General features: G+C 38.0%; 1 protein-coding gene across 1 annotated transcript; it reads left to right on the top strand.

Annotated features, from left to right (window-relative positions):
• The first annotated feature begins 783 nt into the window (after positions 1 to 783).
• LOC145764740 (SREBP regulating gene protein-like) lies at positions 784 to 8,853 on the top strand. The gene is made up of 5 exons (XM_082576397.1): positions 784 to 1,117; positions 4,824 to 4,955; positions 6,784 to 6,881; positions 7,245 to 7,377; positions 8,012 to 8,853. Exons 1-5 carry the CDS (start codon positions 992 to 994, stop codon positions 8,159 to 8,161), a joined length of 639 nt encoding a protein of 212 aa, XP_082432523.1. The 5' UTR covers positions 784 to 991; the 3' UTR covers positions 8,162 to 8,853.
• Positions 8,854 to 20,988: the final 12,135 nt, after the last annotated feature.

Genomic DNA, 20,988 nt, shown 5'->3' with positions numbered 1-20,988 from the left:
TTTGAACTTTCGTCAGGATATGTATTCTAATTTTAACAATGAGGATTATTGCGTTACATTGATCGTTTGTTAAAAAGAAACGTCACAGAAAGCAAGTCTCAGCTGGGTTCCGCACGTGATTAGGCGAATGTACCGACCTTAATCACGCTGATACTGATAGAAATAGAATTTCTGCACAGAAGGGAGGGTGTTAGACTAACACTATTGTGTTAGTTAGTTAACACTAACACTATTGAGTCACTAATGCGCATTTGTCTGGACGGTCCTGACATGGAGATTAACAACCCCGCGCCGGCAGTAATCGCTTGGCGCAACGATTCTATAACGCGAAAACCACGGAATAAGTGATCATAGTTGCTTTTGTAATAAGGAAATTTGGATTGTTGTTTTCAATTGTGTTTATTGCGTGATTACACGACTGTCATTAACACACTGATTTCTTTGCAAGCAATCTGCTCCAGTATACTTCAGGGTCAGTTAATTCAGCCATCAACCATTGCAGAGTTATTCTGTTGTAGAAAATCTTCTTCTACAAACACGACTACACAATACTGTAGTGTGATTTTGTGCAAAATCTACATGCAAAAAATATGTCCGGTTGAGATATAAAATGTCCGCTGAAAGGGCCAGTCCGGTAGGACATGCTTGACCGCCGGAAAAAAGTACAAATTTCGAGGCCTGGAGCTATATACATTTTTTCCTTCAAGCAGCCTTATTTTAAATTAAAATGTAAGAAACAGTGGTTCATTTAATAGTCAATTTTATTTTTGATTTTTAGGTCAACAAAAACTTCCCTAGTTATCACTGGCCTTTAGAAGTCCATCAAATCTATTTGATAACAATTTATGTTTTGAAGTATAACTTGTGCTTCAACATTCAGAGGTGGTAACTGATTAGCACAAAAGAATATATAGCGTTGCAATGTGGTAGTACCAATCATAATGGAAGCTAGGTCGGTTTGTTCTTATTGATTGAATAGCAGTGGTGCACAATGTTTGGAAACTTAAGAAAGCGGTGGGTGTTGGTTGCTATTTTTTGCACTTCTCTCACTTATTTTTTCTATTCCACGTCTTATTTACCTTTAAGAAACCAAGTAAATAATCGAGGAACAATTCAGGTAAGTTAAATTATGTTTATTATACTTATAGTTATACAAACCTTTTTCTCTGTAGACGCCAGTGTTTTATTTTTTGGCTAAGACAATGATTCTCAAACTGTTCACAATGCTATGGTGTGCCTTTAATTTTATTTAAGGTGTCACATTTGATGCACCATAACTCAGACTGTAGAAATAAATGAAGAAACTTTTAAGATCAAGCGTCGCTGGTTTAACTCTCCGGATGTGTGTTTGAGAGCATATATTAAAACTGCTTTAAGAACTGCTTATTCATGAACTGCTTAATATAAGTACTAGTTATATTAAGAACTGCTTTTCATTCAGCAGCACCTAGTGGATGGAATAATTTAAATCCAACACTTTAGCAACAATCAGAAACTTCATTACGGTACTCCAACTCCATGATCGGGCTAGCATTAGTTGCTCAAAGACTTTACAAGTGCTGTACTTAAAACTGCCAGGATTAAGCTTGCAAAGAGACTTTCTCAATTTGAAAATTAAGATTCCCACCATTGATCAATCAGTGCACCAAGCTTTTTCGACTGCGCTTCACCTAACAATGTTGAGGATAGGGATGGGCAAGATAGAATAATTAGCTATTCTAGAATATTCTAGAATACTGAAACCGAATATAGAATACAGATATCTATTCTAGAATAATTGACCGTTTTTACCACATTTTAACACATTTTAATGATTTTACAAAAACAATGAACATCACAAAATTGCTTATTCTAGTGTAACAAATTTAGGCTTTTTAAATGTTCACCAGTCAAACGGGATCTCATCTTGGTGGCAGTTGGGCGATATATCGAATTAAAATTTTCGATACGATATCTTTTCAATATCGATATTTATTTCAATTTTGTTCGATGTTTTAACTATCACAGCCCTAACTCGTAACTGCAAACCTTTACAAAAACGTTGCCGAGGCCAAACGGCAAAAGTTGAAATTGCCTCGGCAATTGCTTTGAACGTTTATTACGAAAGAAATTGTACCAAAACATGTAAAGCGAAAAATATACTAGAATAGTCCATCACGACTGCACTGTTTGATTTGTTGTGATGTAATAATGCCAAAAATAGCGATAAAGCGAGCAGCGCGATACACACGCTGTTACAGTAATTCACGTTAAATAACTCACGGGGAGGAAAAGTAAGTTAATTTTGGGTTGATTCAACGTTCGAGTCGGCACAAATCCATTTAATTTTCCCGGCGGGTTATACTGCGTAACAACAATGCCTAATAAGAAATTTACGTTTTTTTTACATTAATTCGACATTTAGCGACGTTGAATTATCATAAAATAACGTTAGCAACACAAAGTCTATTTGATAAAGAACTAGCCAGAATCGGAATCATCAGATGCTGTATCTGAGGATGAGGTTGTTGCGTCATCACTGGAATCAGACACATCAAGAGGCTCATCGCTTGGCTGTAAATCTACACTGTCTTCGCAATGAAGCGTCTACGTTTTGCGGCTTTCGTGCTTTGATGTCCATCCACACGTCTCTTTCGCAGAGCTCCATCAGAGTATAATTGACATAAGGAACAAATCTATGGCTGTGGCATAACGACTGGCAGGAATGTCTAACCCTAACCTTACAAGCGCTCGTGTGGCCTCGGCATTTTTATTGTCAACGCTAATTTCAAAGACTGAGAAACTCTATTCTTAATTAGAACAAAAATATCGAAATATTGAGTATTTTTTCAAATATCGTATCGTTTTGTTTTTTTCAATATCGCCCAACACTAGTGGCAGTTAAACCTGCACTTGAAAAACATCTCTCTGAAGAAGCAGATGTGGCAGTTACACAAAAATATTGCGCTTGACAAGAAAGATCTCTTTAATGCGAAAATTCTACTTTCGCTGTAGCGAATTCGTTGTCACCAGACGGAGCGGTACGAAGTCGATCGTTAAAGCGGTTTCAGTTATCCGATTTCTTATGCATTTTGAAACCGGTAAGGCTTCACAACCGGTTATTCTATATTCGGTATTCTATTTTTCCCATCCCTAGTTGAGGATGAGGAACACTAGTTAACATTCCTGAACTAGTTACATTGATAGTTTGTTAGTTATAATTTGAATCAGAATATAATATTTATAGCTTACTATTACTTATCGTATTTGTCTTCTAGTGTAGGCGTTAATTTCCTGTATACAGATGAAATTAGTTAATCATATGACTCATTTTGCCAAGCATTTTGATACGATGATTTAATTGATGCGTTTAACCAATTTTTTCAAGAAAAATGGTTTATCGTGAATGGTGTTATCATTAGAAATGTGTGTGTACTAACTCGGATGGAATGAGCATTACATTCATGATTCATGTGATACAGCTGTTTATAAACCTGGTGAATTAGAGAGGGTTAATTGGTGCTGTGTTACTTTGTTAACCCATTAATGCTCGGAATTAAAATTTTTTTAATTTTTGTCATTCACTTAGTAACTTTTTTCAAAACGTTTTTTTAAACACATTATATAATATGCAATTTTTTCTAAAAAAATTGTTTCAAAGTGTTGTATTTTTTGGCGTATGATCTGGGCATTTAAAATTAAGTAATATCAAGCCTACTCATGTTTCACAAAGTAAACAGTCAAAAATTGATCACCGTAGCGGTGTAATAAAGTAAAACATTTTTATAACAAAACTTAACACATAAAACAAAAATTGCAATGAAAGATCAGTCTCTTCAGGTGTTTCAATTTTTTCACTTAGAACTGAAGCAGACAAATAAAATGACACACATTTAGATTAAGTGAACGGGAAGGCAAGGAAGCCAATCTTCATGTCCAGTTGTCCACCTTCAGGCATGTCTGTCTGTAAATGTCCTGCCAAAGACACAGCCGCATACTCTTGAGTGGTATCGAACCGGAGGCCTTTCGATTGTTGTTCCAAGGCTTTCACCACTCGGCTATGCAGCCCACATGTCATCTAGCCAACAGTCCAGTGTAGTGATATCTAGGACTTGTTTGTAGTGCAACTTGGCCAATAGCTTCCAAAACTACCGCGCCGGTAGGCCATGTTTGGTCGCCGGCTTGCACAAGCCAACATTTATCTGTGACTCCATTTGTATTTCAAACCTTTTTCTTCACTTGCGTTCGTACGTGAAACTTTTTTCTCTTCACTCACATTCACAACTTTTTTCACGAACAAGGCGAAGAAACTTTCTCAGTACTCGAACGCTGATGAGAAATATTGCCTATAAAAGTTTCGCAAAAACTTTAAGCGTCGACCTATAAAAGCTTAGACTAGCTCTACATATTCTTAGAAAGCAGTACATTTAAATGCAACTGCAAATATTGTTCACAGCCTTGTTTACATTGTTCTTACCTGAGTGAACGCAAAAACATCATGTTAACTAATGAATTTTTTAAAACACAAATTTTAAACGGACTTTGTATTTTGGCTGCCGGGTGTGAGAATTTGGTCTCAGGAAAGAAGCTCTGATAGGCCATGCTTGGTCGCCGGGAAAATGAGGGAACTTAGGGGCCTGGTAGCCTATTGCTTAAGTTTAAGTAAGCAGAATGCAATTAACCAATTCCATCGTTTATATAGATGTCTTTTTATCTCCACTGTTTTGTTTTTTTTCAATCTCCTTTATTGTTGCATTAAATTCATCGACTTACTGACCAAAAAACTATCTTTGTGATACTGCAGATAATTTTCTGTGGTGTTATATAATCTATCTTTGAAACAGAGAGTACAAAGTCAGCGAAAAGCTGAAAGTATCTTGCGTCAATTGAAATGGCACAAAAGCAGTCAAGTTCTTGAAAATAACACAGATGATTCCAATTTGTATGGAGTAAAAGTATGCAGGAATTCTCGCCAGGTATATATGAGTTGAAAATTATGAATCAATTTTTCACTGCATCAATTGCGTGTGTGCTAGATGCTTAGTTGTTACACGTTAAATCCTTTAGTTCGAGATATTTTCAAAACATTTTATTGTACTTTTTCTGATCATGTCTTGTTGCATTGTGTTTCAATTGTATCTTTGCATTTTGATTTAACAAAAGCACAGCCCATTAGTAACAGCTTGGCCAAAAGTTAATTTAACAGCACAGGACTTTTTGTTTTGGAAGACATTGAATGGTGTGATTGTGTCATCACAAGGCTAATGAATTTTTCTGATGAGTGCAACAGCCTTCAGCAATCGCACGCACACCTGACACGCACATTTTCGCTGAGACTTTTCGGTCATTTGTCCGAAATGACTTGAAAAAATTCGGTCATTTTTTCTGATGAAAATATTTCCGTTCAAGTAGCTGATACAAACCAAAATTTGCACTTCCTGACTAGCTATAACATTAAGTTTTGCTGAGAAACGTAGTTTTTTTCAGACATTTTGACCGAATTGACTATATATTTTTTCAGACATTTTGACCGAAGTGACTAGGCCTATGTTTTTTTCGGAGATTTTGCTAAAAAATCGGTCAATGACCGAAAAAAAAAAACCCAGCGCATCTGCCATTACTTGATCTTATTTTGATTATTTATATGACGATCTGCCAATAACCCATTCACTCGGTTTTTCACATCAATACCTGGCAACGTATCTCGGGCAGCCAGTGTTGCCAGGTCCCTATCACTACAATTTTGTTACCTATTTTTCCAATAAATTTTTCATTTTATGCAATTTTTTAATGTGTTGCAGGCCTTTAAGCTCCCGGCGGCCATGGTCCCGAGAAGTCTTTAAATGGTCTCCGAAACTACCGCGTCGGTAGGCCATGTTTGGTTGCCGGCTTGCACGAGCCAACATTTCTCTGATCCGTTTGTACTTCAAACTTTTATGTCCATTCGCGTTTGTGCTTGAAACTTTTTTTATTCGCGCCCTTTTCACAAACAAAGCTAAGTCTTTCGCACGCCTACGAGAAATATTGATGATAAAAGTTTTGCAAAAAGTCTGAGCGTCAACCAATAAAAATTCATAGACTAGCTCTAAACCTATTTGGGAAGCAATGCATTTCAATACAACTGGAAATATGTTTCAACGTCTTGTTTGCGTTGTTCTTACCTGAATAAACGCAAAAACACGATATTAATTAATGGATTGTTGAAAACACAATTTTTTAACGGACTTTTTATTTTGGCTGCCCGGCGCGACAATTTGGCCGCCGGGAAGAAGCTCTGGTAGGCCAAGGCCATGCTTGGTCGCCGGAAAAAAAGGAGCTTAAAGGCTTGGTGTTGTACCCATCCTGAAACTTTTTTTACTCAGCATCTTATTTCAATCTCGAGCAAACTGTATTTTTTTTCTGAGATCTTTTTTTAGAACTGTGCTACGGTATGTTATAAATTGTGATGCATAACATTTTTGCTGTCATGGTCACAAACAAGTACCAGTTACAGTTACACCATGCAGGTTCAAAGACGTAAAATCTGTGAAAATTTTCTCGCAATAAAGTTTATTTTTACTTTTTACGATACCTTTTGACTTTGGAAAATGTTGTGAGAACCATTAGTTTGCCAAGATTAACAATGAGAATTTTTAAAACTTTATTTGGGTGGTATTCTAACTGAAACCAAGTTTTTGGTTTTAAACTTCTCAGAAATTTATCTTTGGCTTGATTACAAAACATTGTTGATTTGTAGTTGACCTGACGCTGTCGCTCAGCAATAATCCATCTGCACACTACTTTTAATTTTATTTAAACATTCAGGGAAAAGAAATCATTGTGGATGAAGAGGGTTATGTGTGTCACCGAGAAGATATGAAGAGTAACGGTTGCTGTAACGTCACTGCATTGTCTACAAATAGGTACAGACTCTTGATTTCAAAATCAAATATGACTGTCAAGTAGTAATGTAATTTGTCAAACAATGCTCCATCACCCTGCTGTGGAAGCTCTTCTCGTGCAGTAGTTTCCAATCTTTTTGTAGTCGCAGACTTCGTTCAAAGGTGTATCAAGCCTTGACGTCTAAGCGTGATCTTGGCATATAAAATTTGAGTACTCACTACTCACTTTTTTCTAGAATCGATTTATTTACGGGCCTGTTTGATTCCGCAGCCCCCAGTGAGGAACCACTACGCGTGATCTTTTATTTATTAGTTTCTTCTATATTAAACGTACTATAGTGGATAATGTTACAAGAGAAGTTTAACCTGGTTTCGCCATTCTAGATATAGATGTGCGTCTTGCATTGTTTCAAACTGTTGCTCTATATACGAGCACTGCGTGTCATGCTGCATGAAGCCTGACAAACGGCCGCTGCTTGAGAAGATAATTCTAGAAGCTGACAATAACCTCCAGCAGGTGCGTGTTCATTTTATTGCACTCAGCTACATCTTGCAGGGTGTTTGCTTAGTGATTTTCGCTTTGTAACAGTTCTGTTGGTTTTACCAGAAATACGTAATGTCCTTTCTACATTATTTGTTTATAAAAAGCTTCTGTAAAAACGAAGTCTGGACACAATATACTTTTGTAAGATGTATTTATGGTTTAAAAAAAATCCTATTTAACAACTCTTGCGTCGATGTGTTGATAAACACGCTTGATTAAATTGTGGCAATTTCATTTAACTTGAGCTAGTTGTAAGTGGACTGAAACAGCATTTAAGTTAGAAATTAAACAAACAAGCTTTGGTAATACTTCTGCTTACATATCCTACCTTCAGCAGATAGTTTCTTGGTCCACTTTTGCGTGAGGTTTCTAAATGCGCTGTATTTTACTAACACTCCCGAATTCAGAAATTTATTACATTAATGATAAGTTTTTACAGACTTTGATCAAAAATTGGATAGCAGCTAAATTGTTTCCTATTTATACGAACGTAAAGCTGGCTGCTTTTTTACCTTCAAAGCAAGGAACTCTTATACGGCTAGCGAAAGTTAATCACCACGCCAATTTGTAAACTGCTTGTTGTTGAACCAGAGCCTGTCCTTTGCAGTTGGTCATGTCTTCGGTGAAAGATCAGTTCGAATTGTGCTTGTCGAAGTGCAGGACATCATCGGCCAGCGTTCAACACGAGAATAAGTACCGCGACTCCAGCCTTAAATATTGCTTTGGAAGAAACATACCCGAGTTGAAACTGCAGTAACAAATCGCGTTCTTTCCCGTGCAAGAACTTATCACAATCTGTTGGAGCAAGATTGCCATCATGGCACAGCGTCCACAATCCACATCTAGCTAGAGACGTCGTATGATGTGGAAAGGAACGCATAATGCAGTGTGAACGCAATGAAGTCATGTTGTGTGTAGTAATTGTTCACGTCACTTGATTGGTCGTAGCTATCGAGCTGCCGAATAACGCGAAGAGATTTATCAACAGGGTGATGAGGAATTGGGCGTGTATCGTGAAATCGGCTCAATACAATCTTCACTGGCTGTTAAATGGCGCATGTGCATTTTTAGTCGCAGCCGCACATTGTGCTATTTTGTGTGAGTTTAATTAATAGTATAATAAAACACACACGGTAAATGGTACGTATAAATGCACATAACCTATGCTCTTATGTTTATAATTCAACAGGAGGCTGTGTCAAGGTTTTAAAGTTACTCTATGTCTGTTACGTCTTCAAATGTTTCTTCTTTTAACAATCATCGATGTGTTTTTTGCTTGTTGGCTAACACAATATATTTAAAATTCGTTTTTTTTTCTATTCAGTTTGTGCAAAATCATGGTTTGAAGTTTGAATTGCTACATTGGTTTACATTGTGATCGGCTACTTATATTTTTGACTAAAATCGACTGGCAATAAACTTCAAATGGCATTAAAATTAAAGGCCAAGCAATAATGCTGGATTTTGTTTGTACTGCGATTCGAAAGGGAAAGCTTAAGATAGCAATGTTTTGAAGAGGGTTCAGGAGGCCTGCCGAGGGGAAGATATGTACCTGGTTGTGAGTGGCATTGTTATTTTCATCATGCACTCTGGATAAAATAACATCGAACGAGGCTGTTGACAATTTGACTTGTCGATCACGCGATCGAATGTTTAGTCATATGATAGATGCTCGACATGTTATTGATTGAACGCTCATTGCCAGCGTATGACTTTGTTTCTAACAAATTGCTTTATGTCATAGTTGGATCCATAGCCGTACGAGCCAGGGGGGCAGGGGGGGCAGCCGCCCCCCCTGTTGTTTCAAAACGTCGCGAATCCGGGCAAAATCTTAAAATTATTAGGGCAGAAATTGCTATATAAAAAGCTACAAAGTTGCATGAATTAAGAAAAACTATAAATTAATATATTTTACCTATCAAACTAAGTACAGCCTCTTATTTGCACAAAAAATGTGCCGCAAAATTTTCATTTGGCACACCCGTATTGATGTATTGTATTGCATGGTGATCAAACTATAGTACGAAATAGGAATTTATATGCAAATATAAATTCCTATAAAAAGAGGAATTTATATGCATTTAACCAACTGCATCATGCCAATTTGGGCAGCCACCAAAATATGTCTCTAATACTTTTGTGAAACTGCCCACATCAAAACACAAAATTTGCTATAAAGCTAATTTTATTAATTTTCACAAATGCATCGTGTTGATTTGGGCAGCTAAAAACATGAAATTATTTGATGAAACTGTCTGTTTATGTTCTGTTTATGCAACTGCCCAAATTAGCGTGAGGCAGTTTCCCCAAAATGAACAAATTCATTAATTTTTCCCATTTACATAACTGTATCGTTTAGATTTGGGCAACAAAAATATGAAATTATCTCATCATAGTCTAGGCCCAGTGCCGGATTAACCATTAGGCAAAGTAGGCACGTGCCTACAAGGCCAGTCAAAAATCCAGGCCACTTTAAAATCAGTAAAAATTTAGTCATGTTTTCAAAATAATTATTTTCTAAATTAATAAGTATTCATCTTAATAGCTCTGTTTTTCCAGATGAATTAAAGGTTGCAAAAATCGTATTTTTGCAAAAATGGCAAAAATTTTCCATAAACTAGTTTTATAGTGCAATTGAAGCTGTGACTTGTGAACCGTTTCTTATCGGACGTTTTATGCTTCTAAGAAGAAAAAATGTAAGTTATTAATTGATTATTGATATGAACTTTCTAGCCTAATGTTGTGATTTAGAGCAGGGTGGTCTAACCCAAACGCGGGCCGCATGCGTCCCGCGGACATATTTTGTGCTGCCCGCAGAGCACTTTTGATGCACAAGAAACCATTGGGTACCACAAGTTTCAAAGTGCTCTCCAGGAAATCTCTGGGGATGCTACTCAGAATGGCAGCACACGAAATGAAGCAGGTGCATTGGCTAAACACATGAACACTCTTGAAGTTCCCCTAATGTGCATACTTTGGAACAATATTTATATTTTGCAGCGCTTCAATACTAGTAGCAAGTTGCTTCAAAGTTCCATTATCGAACTGACACTAGCCATTGGTCTGCTGAAGCTTGGATAAATTCTTGGATGAGTGCAGAGAGAATTTTGACTGTTATGAGCAGCAGGCACGTGATCGCTGTGGCAGCAGCATATATAAATCTGAAAGTCGGCGAGCACCAATGCGGCAGAAGCATGTCAGTGATGGAGCTGCTACAGATGATGTGGAAGGAATGTCGGGCCAGCAAAAATTTACAATCAACACGTTTTATGTGATCATCGACCAACTGAAGAGTGCACCACAGAAACGTATCGATTCATATTCCATGGTGCCGCAGAGGTTTGGAGTTTTGACTGAGTACGACTCCAGATCTGTTGAAGACATCGATGTTGCTGTTGCAGGTCTGGTTGGTGTGTATTCAAAGGACCTGTCTTCCGACTTCCCATCAGAATTTCGTCAGTTTATGTGCTGGTACAGTATAAAAAGTAAAGACGCGACGAAACAACAGCAACAGGAAGTGCCCAGAAGATGTTTAAAATGCTGCACACTAGGGGAGATGTGGGACCAATGAACACCCATTTTTCTGATCCTTGTTAAACACTGAAAAAAAATCCAAGAGCACTTTGCTTATTTCACAAACGAAGCGTTATATGATGAATTTATTTTTAATCAAGAAAGCAATTTTTATTTTACATTTTTTAGTCCTTAAAATTATATATTTGAAAAAACAAACAAATGTTCATTGGTCCCCACCCTGGTGGGATCAATGAACAAAAAGGGGGGAACCTATGAACAAATATAAGCTAACGTCAAACCTACGCAAGTTAGCATCAAACATTGATATTTTACAATTAAGAAATTAAAACATAATAAGGTACAAGCAACTGTTCTTATTTGGACAAACGAACTGTTTATTTCATGTTGAATTCTAGCAGGTCCACGGGGAACCTCATAGCGTTGGCCAGTCTCTTGGTGTTAGAACACTAAGAGGGATTAGGCAACACTGTAAGAACGTCTTCATTCGAAACGAATGCCAGGTCTTCTGTTTCGGGCAAAATGAATCCATTTTTTACTTTTCTGTAGAAAGATACTTCGAAATCATTATCGTCAATGGTCCCACCCCCAAGCCTGTTCATTGGTCCCCTTGTCAGCCATGTTACATAAATGAAATGTGTAGCTGTACCTGATAAAGTTTATTCCTCTTCAATTTCTATGAGAAACTATCATTCTAATGTTATTTACCCAACACACTAAGAAGGTTTTTTAACTTACAGTCAGAAAGTAAGAAAACTTTTCCTGGCACCGCCAAATTTTACTTTTGCAACACAAAACTAGAATAAGTGGATTTTTTTCTCCTACAAATTGTCGACCAACTTGCAAAGTAACTCATATATACACGTGGAATGTACCGCAAAACCACGTGACAGTATCCAAGCGTATCCCTCATACACAAAAAAGAAAAAGGCATTGTTCATTGATCCCAACCTGGTCATTGGTCCCACATCTCCCCTACTGGTGTTTATAATGCATTTCCGAACACTGAAATAGCACTTAGAATGTATTTGTCTCTAATGGCTACAAATTGCTCGGGGGAACGCTCGTTTTCACAACTGAAACGCATTAAAGACGTTAAACGATCAACAATGTGTCAACAACGTCTTAGTACACTGGCACTTTTGTGTATTGAAAGCAATCTACTCCGTAAGATTGACCTCCAAAAACTAGTTAACAAGTTTTCAATCGCAAAAACGCGCAAAGGTGCTATTTAATTACGCATATGACCAAGTTTTTGCACGGTACCCTGTGTTATAGTTGCAACAACGATCTTTGTGACAATGATTTGGCAACACTGATAATTCTAATTTTTTTAGTTGGCAACCCTGATTTTCGGGCCACTTATGAAATGTGCCTAGAGGCCAGCAGTCTCTTAATCCGGCACTGTCTAGGCCTATTTATAAAACTGCCCAAATTGGCATGATGCAGTTGCCTCGGCATCAAAATTTACAAAGTCTTTAATTTTTTTCATAATAGCCTATCCAGTGGCGTACGCAGGGGGGGGCCATTGGGCCATGGCCCCCCCCCTTCAATTTTTTTTGTAGTTAACGACGTAGATTAAGGCATTTAATATGTTTTGCATTGCTCTGTCAAAGCAATTACTGTACGGTAACAATGTTGTTTTATAGCCTAAGCCAATACGAAATACAATGGGGGGGGGGGGGTTACAACTCCATTTTGGCACGCGTGTGACGTTACGATATTGAGAATGATGCTTTCAGTCTAAAAAAAAACTTGCCTAATTTTAAACAAAACTGCATTAAAAGAGCGAGTTTTGCCAATATCAAACATCTCAGCCAGGAATTAACAACAAGAAAACATAGAGACTTAGCTTTATTTCCGAAAAATGCCAAAGAAAACATGATCTTATCCTTTTGCTATGCCACCTGACAGCGCCATTTTACAGGAATATTCATACCCACGTTTTTGTTGAAATTGCTCTCAGAATGCACCAAATTCAAAGTAATTTTTAAAAATTTTCTGGGGGAGGTCCCCCAGACCCCCCGCCGCTGGGTGTCGTCTTAAGCGAAAACGCCGTCGGGCTTCGCCCGCCTGTCGTCAAACCCCCCCCCCCTTTCAAAATTCCTGGCTACGCCACTCTCAATGGCCCCCCCCCCCTTGAGAAAATCCTGCGTACGCCACTGAGCCTACCATATAAATGCATCATCTTGATTTGGGCAACTACAAAATAGGAATTTATATAAATCTGGTGAATAGCCTACTTTTACAAAACAATTCGGGTGGGAAGGTCACAGTACTTTTTCAACCATAAATGGACATAGCTAAGCAACACCACAACATTTAACAAAAACATGTTATACCTGTTAAAAGTACTGTAATGTTAAGGTATTGCTTAGCTTTGTTTGGTTACTTTCATAAAAGGTTCTGCTACTATTCGGCGAGTTCCCTATTTGGTGAGAGCCTTTTTCGGCGAGTTTCCTATTCGGCGATTTTTTGAAAATCTAACGACGCCTTCTGCAAATCCGATGATTGAATATTATTCAATATTCAGACATTGAATCAATGTAAATACATACTGTTAGGCTAATTGGTTTCTTTGAATCCTACGTCGCCGTCTGTATGCAAACTTAGAACATATTAAACTTAGTTATTTTTGTCATCAAATTACCTGGCCTAACCATATTTTTAGAAGTAGTGCTGCCAGACCTTTTTATTTTTGTACTAAAATTCGTATCATCAAAACTACTTTAATTGATTGAACAAAGTTTATTTGAACAGAAGTAGTACGGTATGTCTGTGTTTTATTACATTTAATTACTTTTTTCTGAATCCGCATGGTCACCCTGAGCCGGTTTCCTGCAATGTTTATTTTTCTGAGTCTTTTATGACATCACAACTGAATATTTAAGTGGCCTTGTTTATTATTTGTGATGTGTAAAACAATATTTGTTACTCCTACTTACCATGCTCTTTCAAAGATGAATTCAGTTGTTCTATCTTGATTACTTTGGTAAGAAATTCTAGCTAGCTGGTGATCAGTGGCGTAGCCGGGGGGGGGGGGGGGTTGGGTATAGCAAAGAGCGAGTTTTGCCATTACCAAATATTCAAATATCTCAGCCAGGAATTAGCAACAAGGAAACATTGAGAATTGTAGCTTTATTTCCGAAAAATACTGAAGAAAACATGATCTTATCCTTTTGCTATGCCACCGGACAGCACCATTTTACAGGAATATTCATAACCACATTTTTGTTGAAAATACTCTCAGAATGCACCAAATTCAAAGTAATTTTTCAAAATTTTCTGGGGGAGGCCCCCCAGACCCCCCCGCTGCTGGGTATCGTAATAAGCAAAACACGCCCTCAAACCCCCCCTTTCAAAATTACTGGCTACGCCACTGCTGGTGATCTTGTTATGTTGCTTTTTCACTGTTATCATGCACCGCATACATTATATTTGGGCAATTTCTATAAAAGCGTGCACATTTGGGCAAATTACTTTCTGCCCCCCCAAAATGGTTTGGTCTCGTACGGCTATGGTTGGATCTGAGCATAATCGTTGGCTAAGCTTGCTTGCCAAGAGCTACAATTGTAAAACACCAGACACAAATATCTTCATCAAATTTATAAATGAAATATCTTAATCAGGGCTTAAAGCCAGATCAATATTTGCAGGCACGACAACATTTTTTAATGACTGACGCGAATTAGAAAATATACAGTCCAACATAATATAATAAGTAGACCTACAGAAGCCCAAAACAAAATGTTTTTGCAACAAATAAGAACACTGTTGCCAGCCGAAAGTAGGTCGGAAGGTCCGGATTGTCACCACTTTGCAAACAATAATAATGTTATTGTTTGATTCTCGCTCTGCAAAAGCCAAGGTCTTCTAGCGACGAGGCTCATTTTTAATTTTTATATTAGGTTTACGATGTCATCACATTATCATCCGACTTTTTCTCCCTGTGTTATGCAAGAAAGAACACAATCGGTACCGTTTTAGAAGACTTCGGTTTGAGTCGACCTGGAATCTATCTCAGATCTACCAGAGCCAAAAGCGAAACCACTAGGCCACTGGATTGGCACTTTGCAAACAAAATAAAGCGAGCTTGTATTGCAGAAATTTTCTCTTTTCAGTTGCTTCTGGTCTTCCGTCGCTGCAATTATGCAACAATTTCATTTTGAGTCCAAATTCAAGAACACTTTCTCCTTTTTCTGTAACATACCTGTTCCAGTCATAACTTAGAAAGTAATTATAGTTAAGATGCAATTTTGAATGCCGTTTGCTAAACCAACTGTCCGCTTAACTATCCTTCTCAATACCGTGCTTTTACCAATGTAACATAATATTTGAAGTAATGCAAAGTGAAAAAATGCTGAGAACTGGGCAATGGGTGTTACTGCATTACACAAGAAGAGGGTAGGTCAATGCTGATGTCAAAGGCTCGGTGAAGCCGGCTCCCCGAAAAAGAATTAGGCTACAAGCACATATTTGATGTCGTCACACCCGAGACTCATCATTGTTGGCAATGCAAGAACAAACGTCGTTGAGGCAGTTTAGCAATCCAGGACGTATTTATGTTACTGATGATTTACACAAGCAACATAGAACACCCAGAACTGTTCAAAACGCACTTCTGTTTGTAGACGCATGTCCCAGCTTTTTAAATGTTTTCTTTTCAATGCAGAAACTTAAACCGGGATTCGCTATTCTTTGATAGTTGCTTTAATATTTTGTAAGTGCTTTAAAATTTACAAATTTAAATTAAGGATTGGTTTGAACTCATATCCTCACTTAAAAAGAAACATTTAAACATTGTTTCAAACGAGACATTATGGATAGTTTGTAACAAACCTGTGTCTTTTGAGACGGAAATAAAGGTCTTCCGCTATACGTCGCTCTCGGTTTATTGTGCGACAAAATAGAAATAAAATGCTTCAAACCATATAAACCTAATTAGACACCCGGCTGCGGTGGAATACCATGAAGTTCATGGTACACCCGTGTACCATTGGTCCTCAAAGGGTTAAAGAAACATTAGGCCGATTCACTTCTACCTCGAGTGTAATGAACTGAGTAGTTTGTGGTTGATGAAGGTGAGGTGGCTGAAAGAGAAGGACCGGCCAATCAAGTCAATCCTCCTCTCTTTATAGTAGCGTAGATTTCGTCCAATGATAACCTAATCTTTTTATTCCAAGACTTCTGAAAACGGTCTAGGCTATAGGCTACCCAGTAGCGTTGACAGAGAGGTTCTTTTGGACCCAGGCCCAAAATGATTTTACGGGCCCTTAACCTATACAAGGAATTCGGGAACTTGAAAAATACCTGTTCATTAAATTTTGTGCCCTTTTAAAAGTTTCTTGATTTGGAGGGCTAGGTTTCTAATAAAACTAGTCTAAGTTATTCTCTCCACAGCTCTGGCTATACCTCCTACACCTTCATATACCATGGACCTCTTTGAGGACCAAATGTTCATGGTGACCTTCTTTATCTTAATATAGGGCAGACCCACGGCCTAAACATTGCAGTATTACGTGAGACAAAAATAAAAACTAGTAGCCTACTTGTAAGCATTATTGAAATTGCCCGCCTAGACGAAGTAGGCTGCTTGCTGGATGTACCCTTGATAAAATCGTCAAGACAAAAATACAAAATCATCACCTGGAGTAGGCAGACTACTGAATCACCACATCTCAAGGACTCCTACTATGATAGGTTATGTATCTTCATTATTACTAACCTACACCCCAAACACGTCAGCGAGTCATTCAACTGAATGCCTATTCTGTCAAGTGGTTCTTTATATGCCGGTTGCATTGGTACTGGTGGTGGTATGTTATTCAAGCAAATTCAGTTGCGTAAAAAAGGGTCTTGTTCATATGTTGCTCAAGCAAATGAAGTTGTTTATCAATCAGGTTAGATATAAAACGACACGCAAAGAATATTTACCGACATGATGTCGAAAGCAAAGAATGAGTGATTCGAGTTTGACGCATTCGCTTCCAAGCATTTTGACAAGTTGTAAAACTAATTGACTACGTTTTGATGATTTCAAGCCAGCAGCTTCTATGATAAGCGAGAGCTTGTTGCTCCAACTGAGTAAACGAAGCATTGTGGACTTTAGTTGCAGTAGAACAAGTTTTTTTTCTCAAAATCTTGTCATACATGTTAAAAAATGATATTAAGGTCATTGACTGCGCTATCAGAAACGTGTTGCGATGTTAAGTTGAGTTGAATTTGATAAAACTAGTTGTCAAAACGAAATAGCGTAGGCTAACACAAAAACAAACAAAAAATCTTTATCGTAGGCTAGGCCAGGGGTGTGCAACCTTTTTTACAGGAGGGCCAGATATAAACAACTGGGTGAAACCGCGGGCCGCATGTTTATTTGACATATGATTTCTAGTAGTTGCAGGCACAAAAAAGTAGTTTTTTGTTATTCATATGGTATTATTAGGGGATCTCCTTGCAGAAATAATAAGTTAAGACGTATAAATTTCTGAAGAAAACTGCTATTTAAATCTATTGTCACACAGTCTTTAAACGAGTTCAGTGAGAAGTTTGCAGCTGGCTTGTTTTCCCCACGGATTTTTCCAAATTTACTTCAATGGAAGTGCTAGCAATAAAGCGAATTATTCGAAGTCCATTTTCCAAGTGTTCGTCTGTCAGAACCGATCGACAGGGAGATTTTATGACGCCCATTTTAGAAAAAATTGTTCGCACAAATACGTTGAGCTAAAAAGAGCCATTTTTGAATCCATGAACTTTTTCAAATGTGGAAAGTCATCTTGGTTGAGATGTTTTCGGTAAAAATCGCCAAGATTCATTTCTAAATACTTTGCTTTCAAATCCGTTTTCTCTTGAAGATCAATCAGTTCAAGTTGGATATCACCTGGTGCTTTGTCAATGTCTGTGTTGAATGCCGAAGAGAATATACCAAACAAATGTTCATGAGATTTAAAGTCCTTGAAACGAGCCAAAAATTCATAGGCCTACAACAATTTTTCAAGTTGGTCTGCAAATTCAGTTTTCTTCTCAGGATGCATTCCATGGTCTCTCAAAGTTGGAAAGTGGAAAAGATTTCCTGTCTGTATGTGGCTTTCCAAAGTCGTAATTTGTTCATAAAGCCTTTTATGCGACCATACATCTCATTCGCATACTGTTTTTTTTTTGCTGCAGTCTTGCATTGAGTTCATTCAATTGTTTTGTCTTGCCCTTTTCAATTGCCACTTTTTCAATTTTTTTTTCTTCCAATGCCTCTACTTTTTTACTTCTAATTTTAACAAATTTTTTATTTTGACTGGTTCAACAAATTTGGCAAGGAATGGGCCGCTAGGCTGAAGTTGTTCTAATCCAACTGCTTCTAGGCCTATAGGCTAGGCCTACATTAGGCAACTGCTAAATTTGACGCAAGCCGGCTCTACAAAAGGTCTAAAGCAAGAGATCAAATAAAAAGGCGACAAATCCAGAGGCAATAGCAGGGCTCCACCTCTGATCTTCTGACGTTCCAAAAAATTAAATACAACGGATTAGCGGTGGCCGGTGGGAAATTTCTAAAATGGTTAACAGAAGGTGCGAAATTACAATAATCCACTCCACAATGAATTGTTCACATGTACCAGACTAAACTAAATTATAAACACGTTTCGCGGGCCGCACACAATTCAAAATTGGTACATCTTCGCGGGCCGCACAATTTTTCTTCGCGGGCCACATTTGGCCCGCGGGCCGCACGTTGCACACCCCTGGGCTAGGCTACTACTCCAAGCGTTACGCATTCTGTTTAAGTGTTCACAGGATAAGTTTTTGATGTTTAATAAGATTAATTTAGTTTTCAAGCTTTGTTTTTGAAATTTTAATTTTTGATTAGTCTATTTCTATCCTAAGTAGGAATGAATGATTTGGGATGGTAGGCTATTGAGGAATGAATGTGTAATGGGTTGAGTTAGCTAACTAAGCTTACATCGTCTACGACTCTACCTAAAACATTGTGTGCGACGTCGAGTGTTATACCGTATCAATTTTTTTGTTTTCAATGCAAAATCTATCCAAACGAGTAAACCAGTTGCTGCAAACTCAAAAACTATAGTCAATCTTACAAGCTGAAAATGGTAGGCTAATCTCACACAATATAACTTAGCCCAGGGCCGGATTTAGCTGATGGGGGGCCCGGGGCACTTTTAGATCGGGGGGCCCCCGTGCAAAAAATTTTTTCAAGCCTACGGCGCGAAAAACCAACTCTACGTCTACAGTAGCATCAGTCCAGTACTGCACAGCATTTTGCAGAAACTTTAAAGGCCAAAAGGAAAAAAATAACACAAATTCACATTTTTTCCACATAGGGGGGCCCTTCAAAAGTCGGGGGCCCCGGGGCAACTGCCCCCTCTGCCTCCCCCTAAATCCGGGCCTGACTTAGCCTACTGGCTGTTATTAGCAAATGGAATTTTTCAATTCGTTTTGAGTCGAAAAAAATTTCGAATGCCCCTCCCTTTGAGAAAATCTTGCGTACACCACTTCAAAAATATCAAATTTTGTTGTTTAAAGTTTTGCTTACCAGAAGCCAAATGTAATGTGGAATGTTTGCTTCTACGTACGACGCACACCTCAGATCCAAAATGAACATTAGATAAGTAGGCTACTGTGTTGTATTTTGTACGAAAGGTTGGTTGGTTTTAAATCTTTATCCTCGGATTGACAAAGCCTTGATTGGTTATTCCTGGTAGTTTCGCATACTTGTAAAGGCTCTTGACGCAGGGCCGGTTACCGAGATTGGCAGAGTGAAGTTTTCTGATTGTTGAAGTGTTGTTGCCGGAGTACTATTCCATCTATTAGATAGGCTACCGCCAAGACGGACTATTCCGTCTTGGGTGCCGCTGAATGGAGAGCAGTCTTGAAATGCGTAGCTCAAGCGCACACCCCGAGAGTCGAACTTGCGCTGCGTGATCTTGAGCCAGGCGCGTAGACCTAACCACTGAACTAACGGGGCGGACAAAGGTATTTATTGACATACTCCAGCCTACCATTGAGCCAACCATTTATAGGCCTAGTCCAGTCTATTTATTCTTACTATTGTTTTGGTTTTATATAACTTAAATAAACGTTTCACCCTCAGCATTGTTTGATAGAGTTTTTTGTTGTTTAAGCTGAAATTAGGCTACCTTTAGAATGTACAATTTTAAGGCTTTTTTTTTCGAAAATTTGGGCCACATATTTGCTCTTCCCAAAATTTTGTGCAGGTTACCCTGCGCATTACCTATCCAAAAAAGCCTTAGGCTACAAAGTTAAGCTTAATTTTAAAGCAATTTATATCGCCTTCGTTTGTGACGTCACTGAAAATGTTGCCTCTCCTGGAAAAACCCTCGCCCCTTCGTTGCCCCCTCCAGTAAAATTGATCAAGTTACGCCACTGGTCAAGTGTTTCACAAGATGTCAACTGAAGTGTTCTAAAATATGCAAATTACATAACGAAGCTCAATTGCCTAGCTCAGGTTAACGAATGATTATTCTCAGGTCACGTCGACAAGCTGCATTGCCAAATTTAATTGCCGCGGTTTTGGTGGAAATATTGTTTGCGTAGCCTACCTTGTTGAGAAAACCATGGAAATTCACGTTAATTTCCATTTGATTTTACTACTTGCAATAGTAGGCTACAATTAAAATGCGCCTAAAAAAATCTTTTTTAGCATAAATTTGAACTAATACATTTGAAAACTAATTATTATAAGTAGGCTTAAGTTAAATTATGGAAACATAGCTTTGGATCTTTCTTTAAAGTTTGCTTTAAAATGGAAAGCAGGAAACTAGCGTTAGTAAACAACAGAAACAAACACACGCAAAAACTGAAAGATGTTTCGATAAGAGTGGTACCATACTTATCCCATGTAAGACGAGTCGTGACAAGGTGTCTTCTGTGTGTTCGATAAGACTTTTTACATATTTAATGAATGAGTTTATTCACTAATTTTTCCATATTAACCCAGTCTGCAATCGTTCGAGCCAACGGCGTGTTTTTCTAGATGTAATGACTGTCAAACTGACTATTTTAGATCAGCGCTGTCGATAAAGT

The sequence above is a fragment of the Aplidium turbinatum genome, chromosome 2 (genome assembly GCF_918807975.1).
Source record: "Aplidium turbinatum chromosome 2, kaAplTurb1.1, whole genome shotgun sequence".
Lineage (NCBI taxonomy): Eukaryota > Metazoa > Chordata > Ascidiacea > Aplousobranchia > Polyclinidae > Aplidium > Aplidium turbinatum.
Note: the sequence above shows the minus strand (reverse complement) of the source record. Positions and strands in the feature narration are given on the sequence as shown.

Bases quoted from the DNA above. Each gene is read 5' to 3' on its own strand.
- LOC145764740 (XM_082576397.1), top strand. From the start codon at position 992: ATGTTTGGAAACTTAAGAAAGCGGTGGGTGTTGGTTGCTATTTTTTGC. The intron at 6,882-7,244 runs GTACAGACTCTT...TCGCCATTCTAG, and splicing joins ACTGCATTGTCTACAAATAG to ATATAGATGTGCGTCTTGCA. The intron at 7,378-8,011 runs GTGCGTGTTCAT...TGTCCTTTGCAG, and splicing joins CTGACAATAACCTCCAGCAG to TTGGTCATGTCTTCGGTGAA.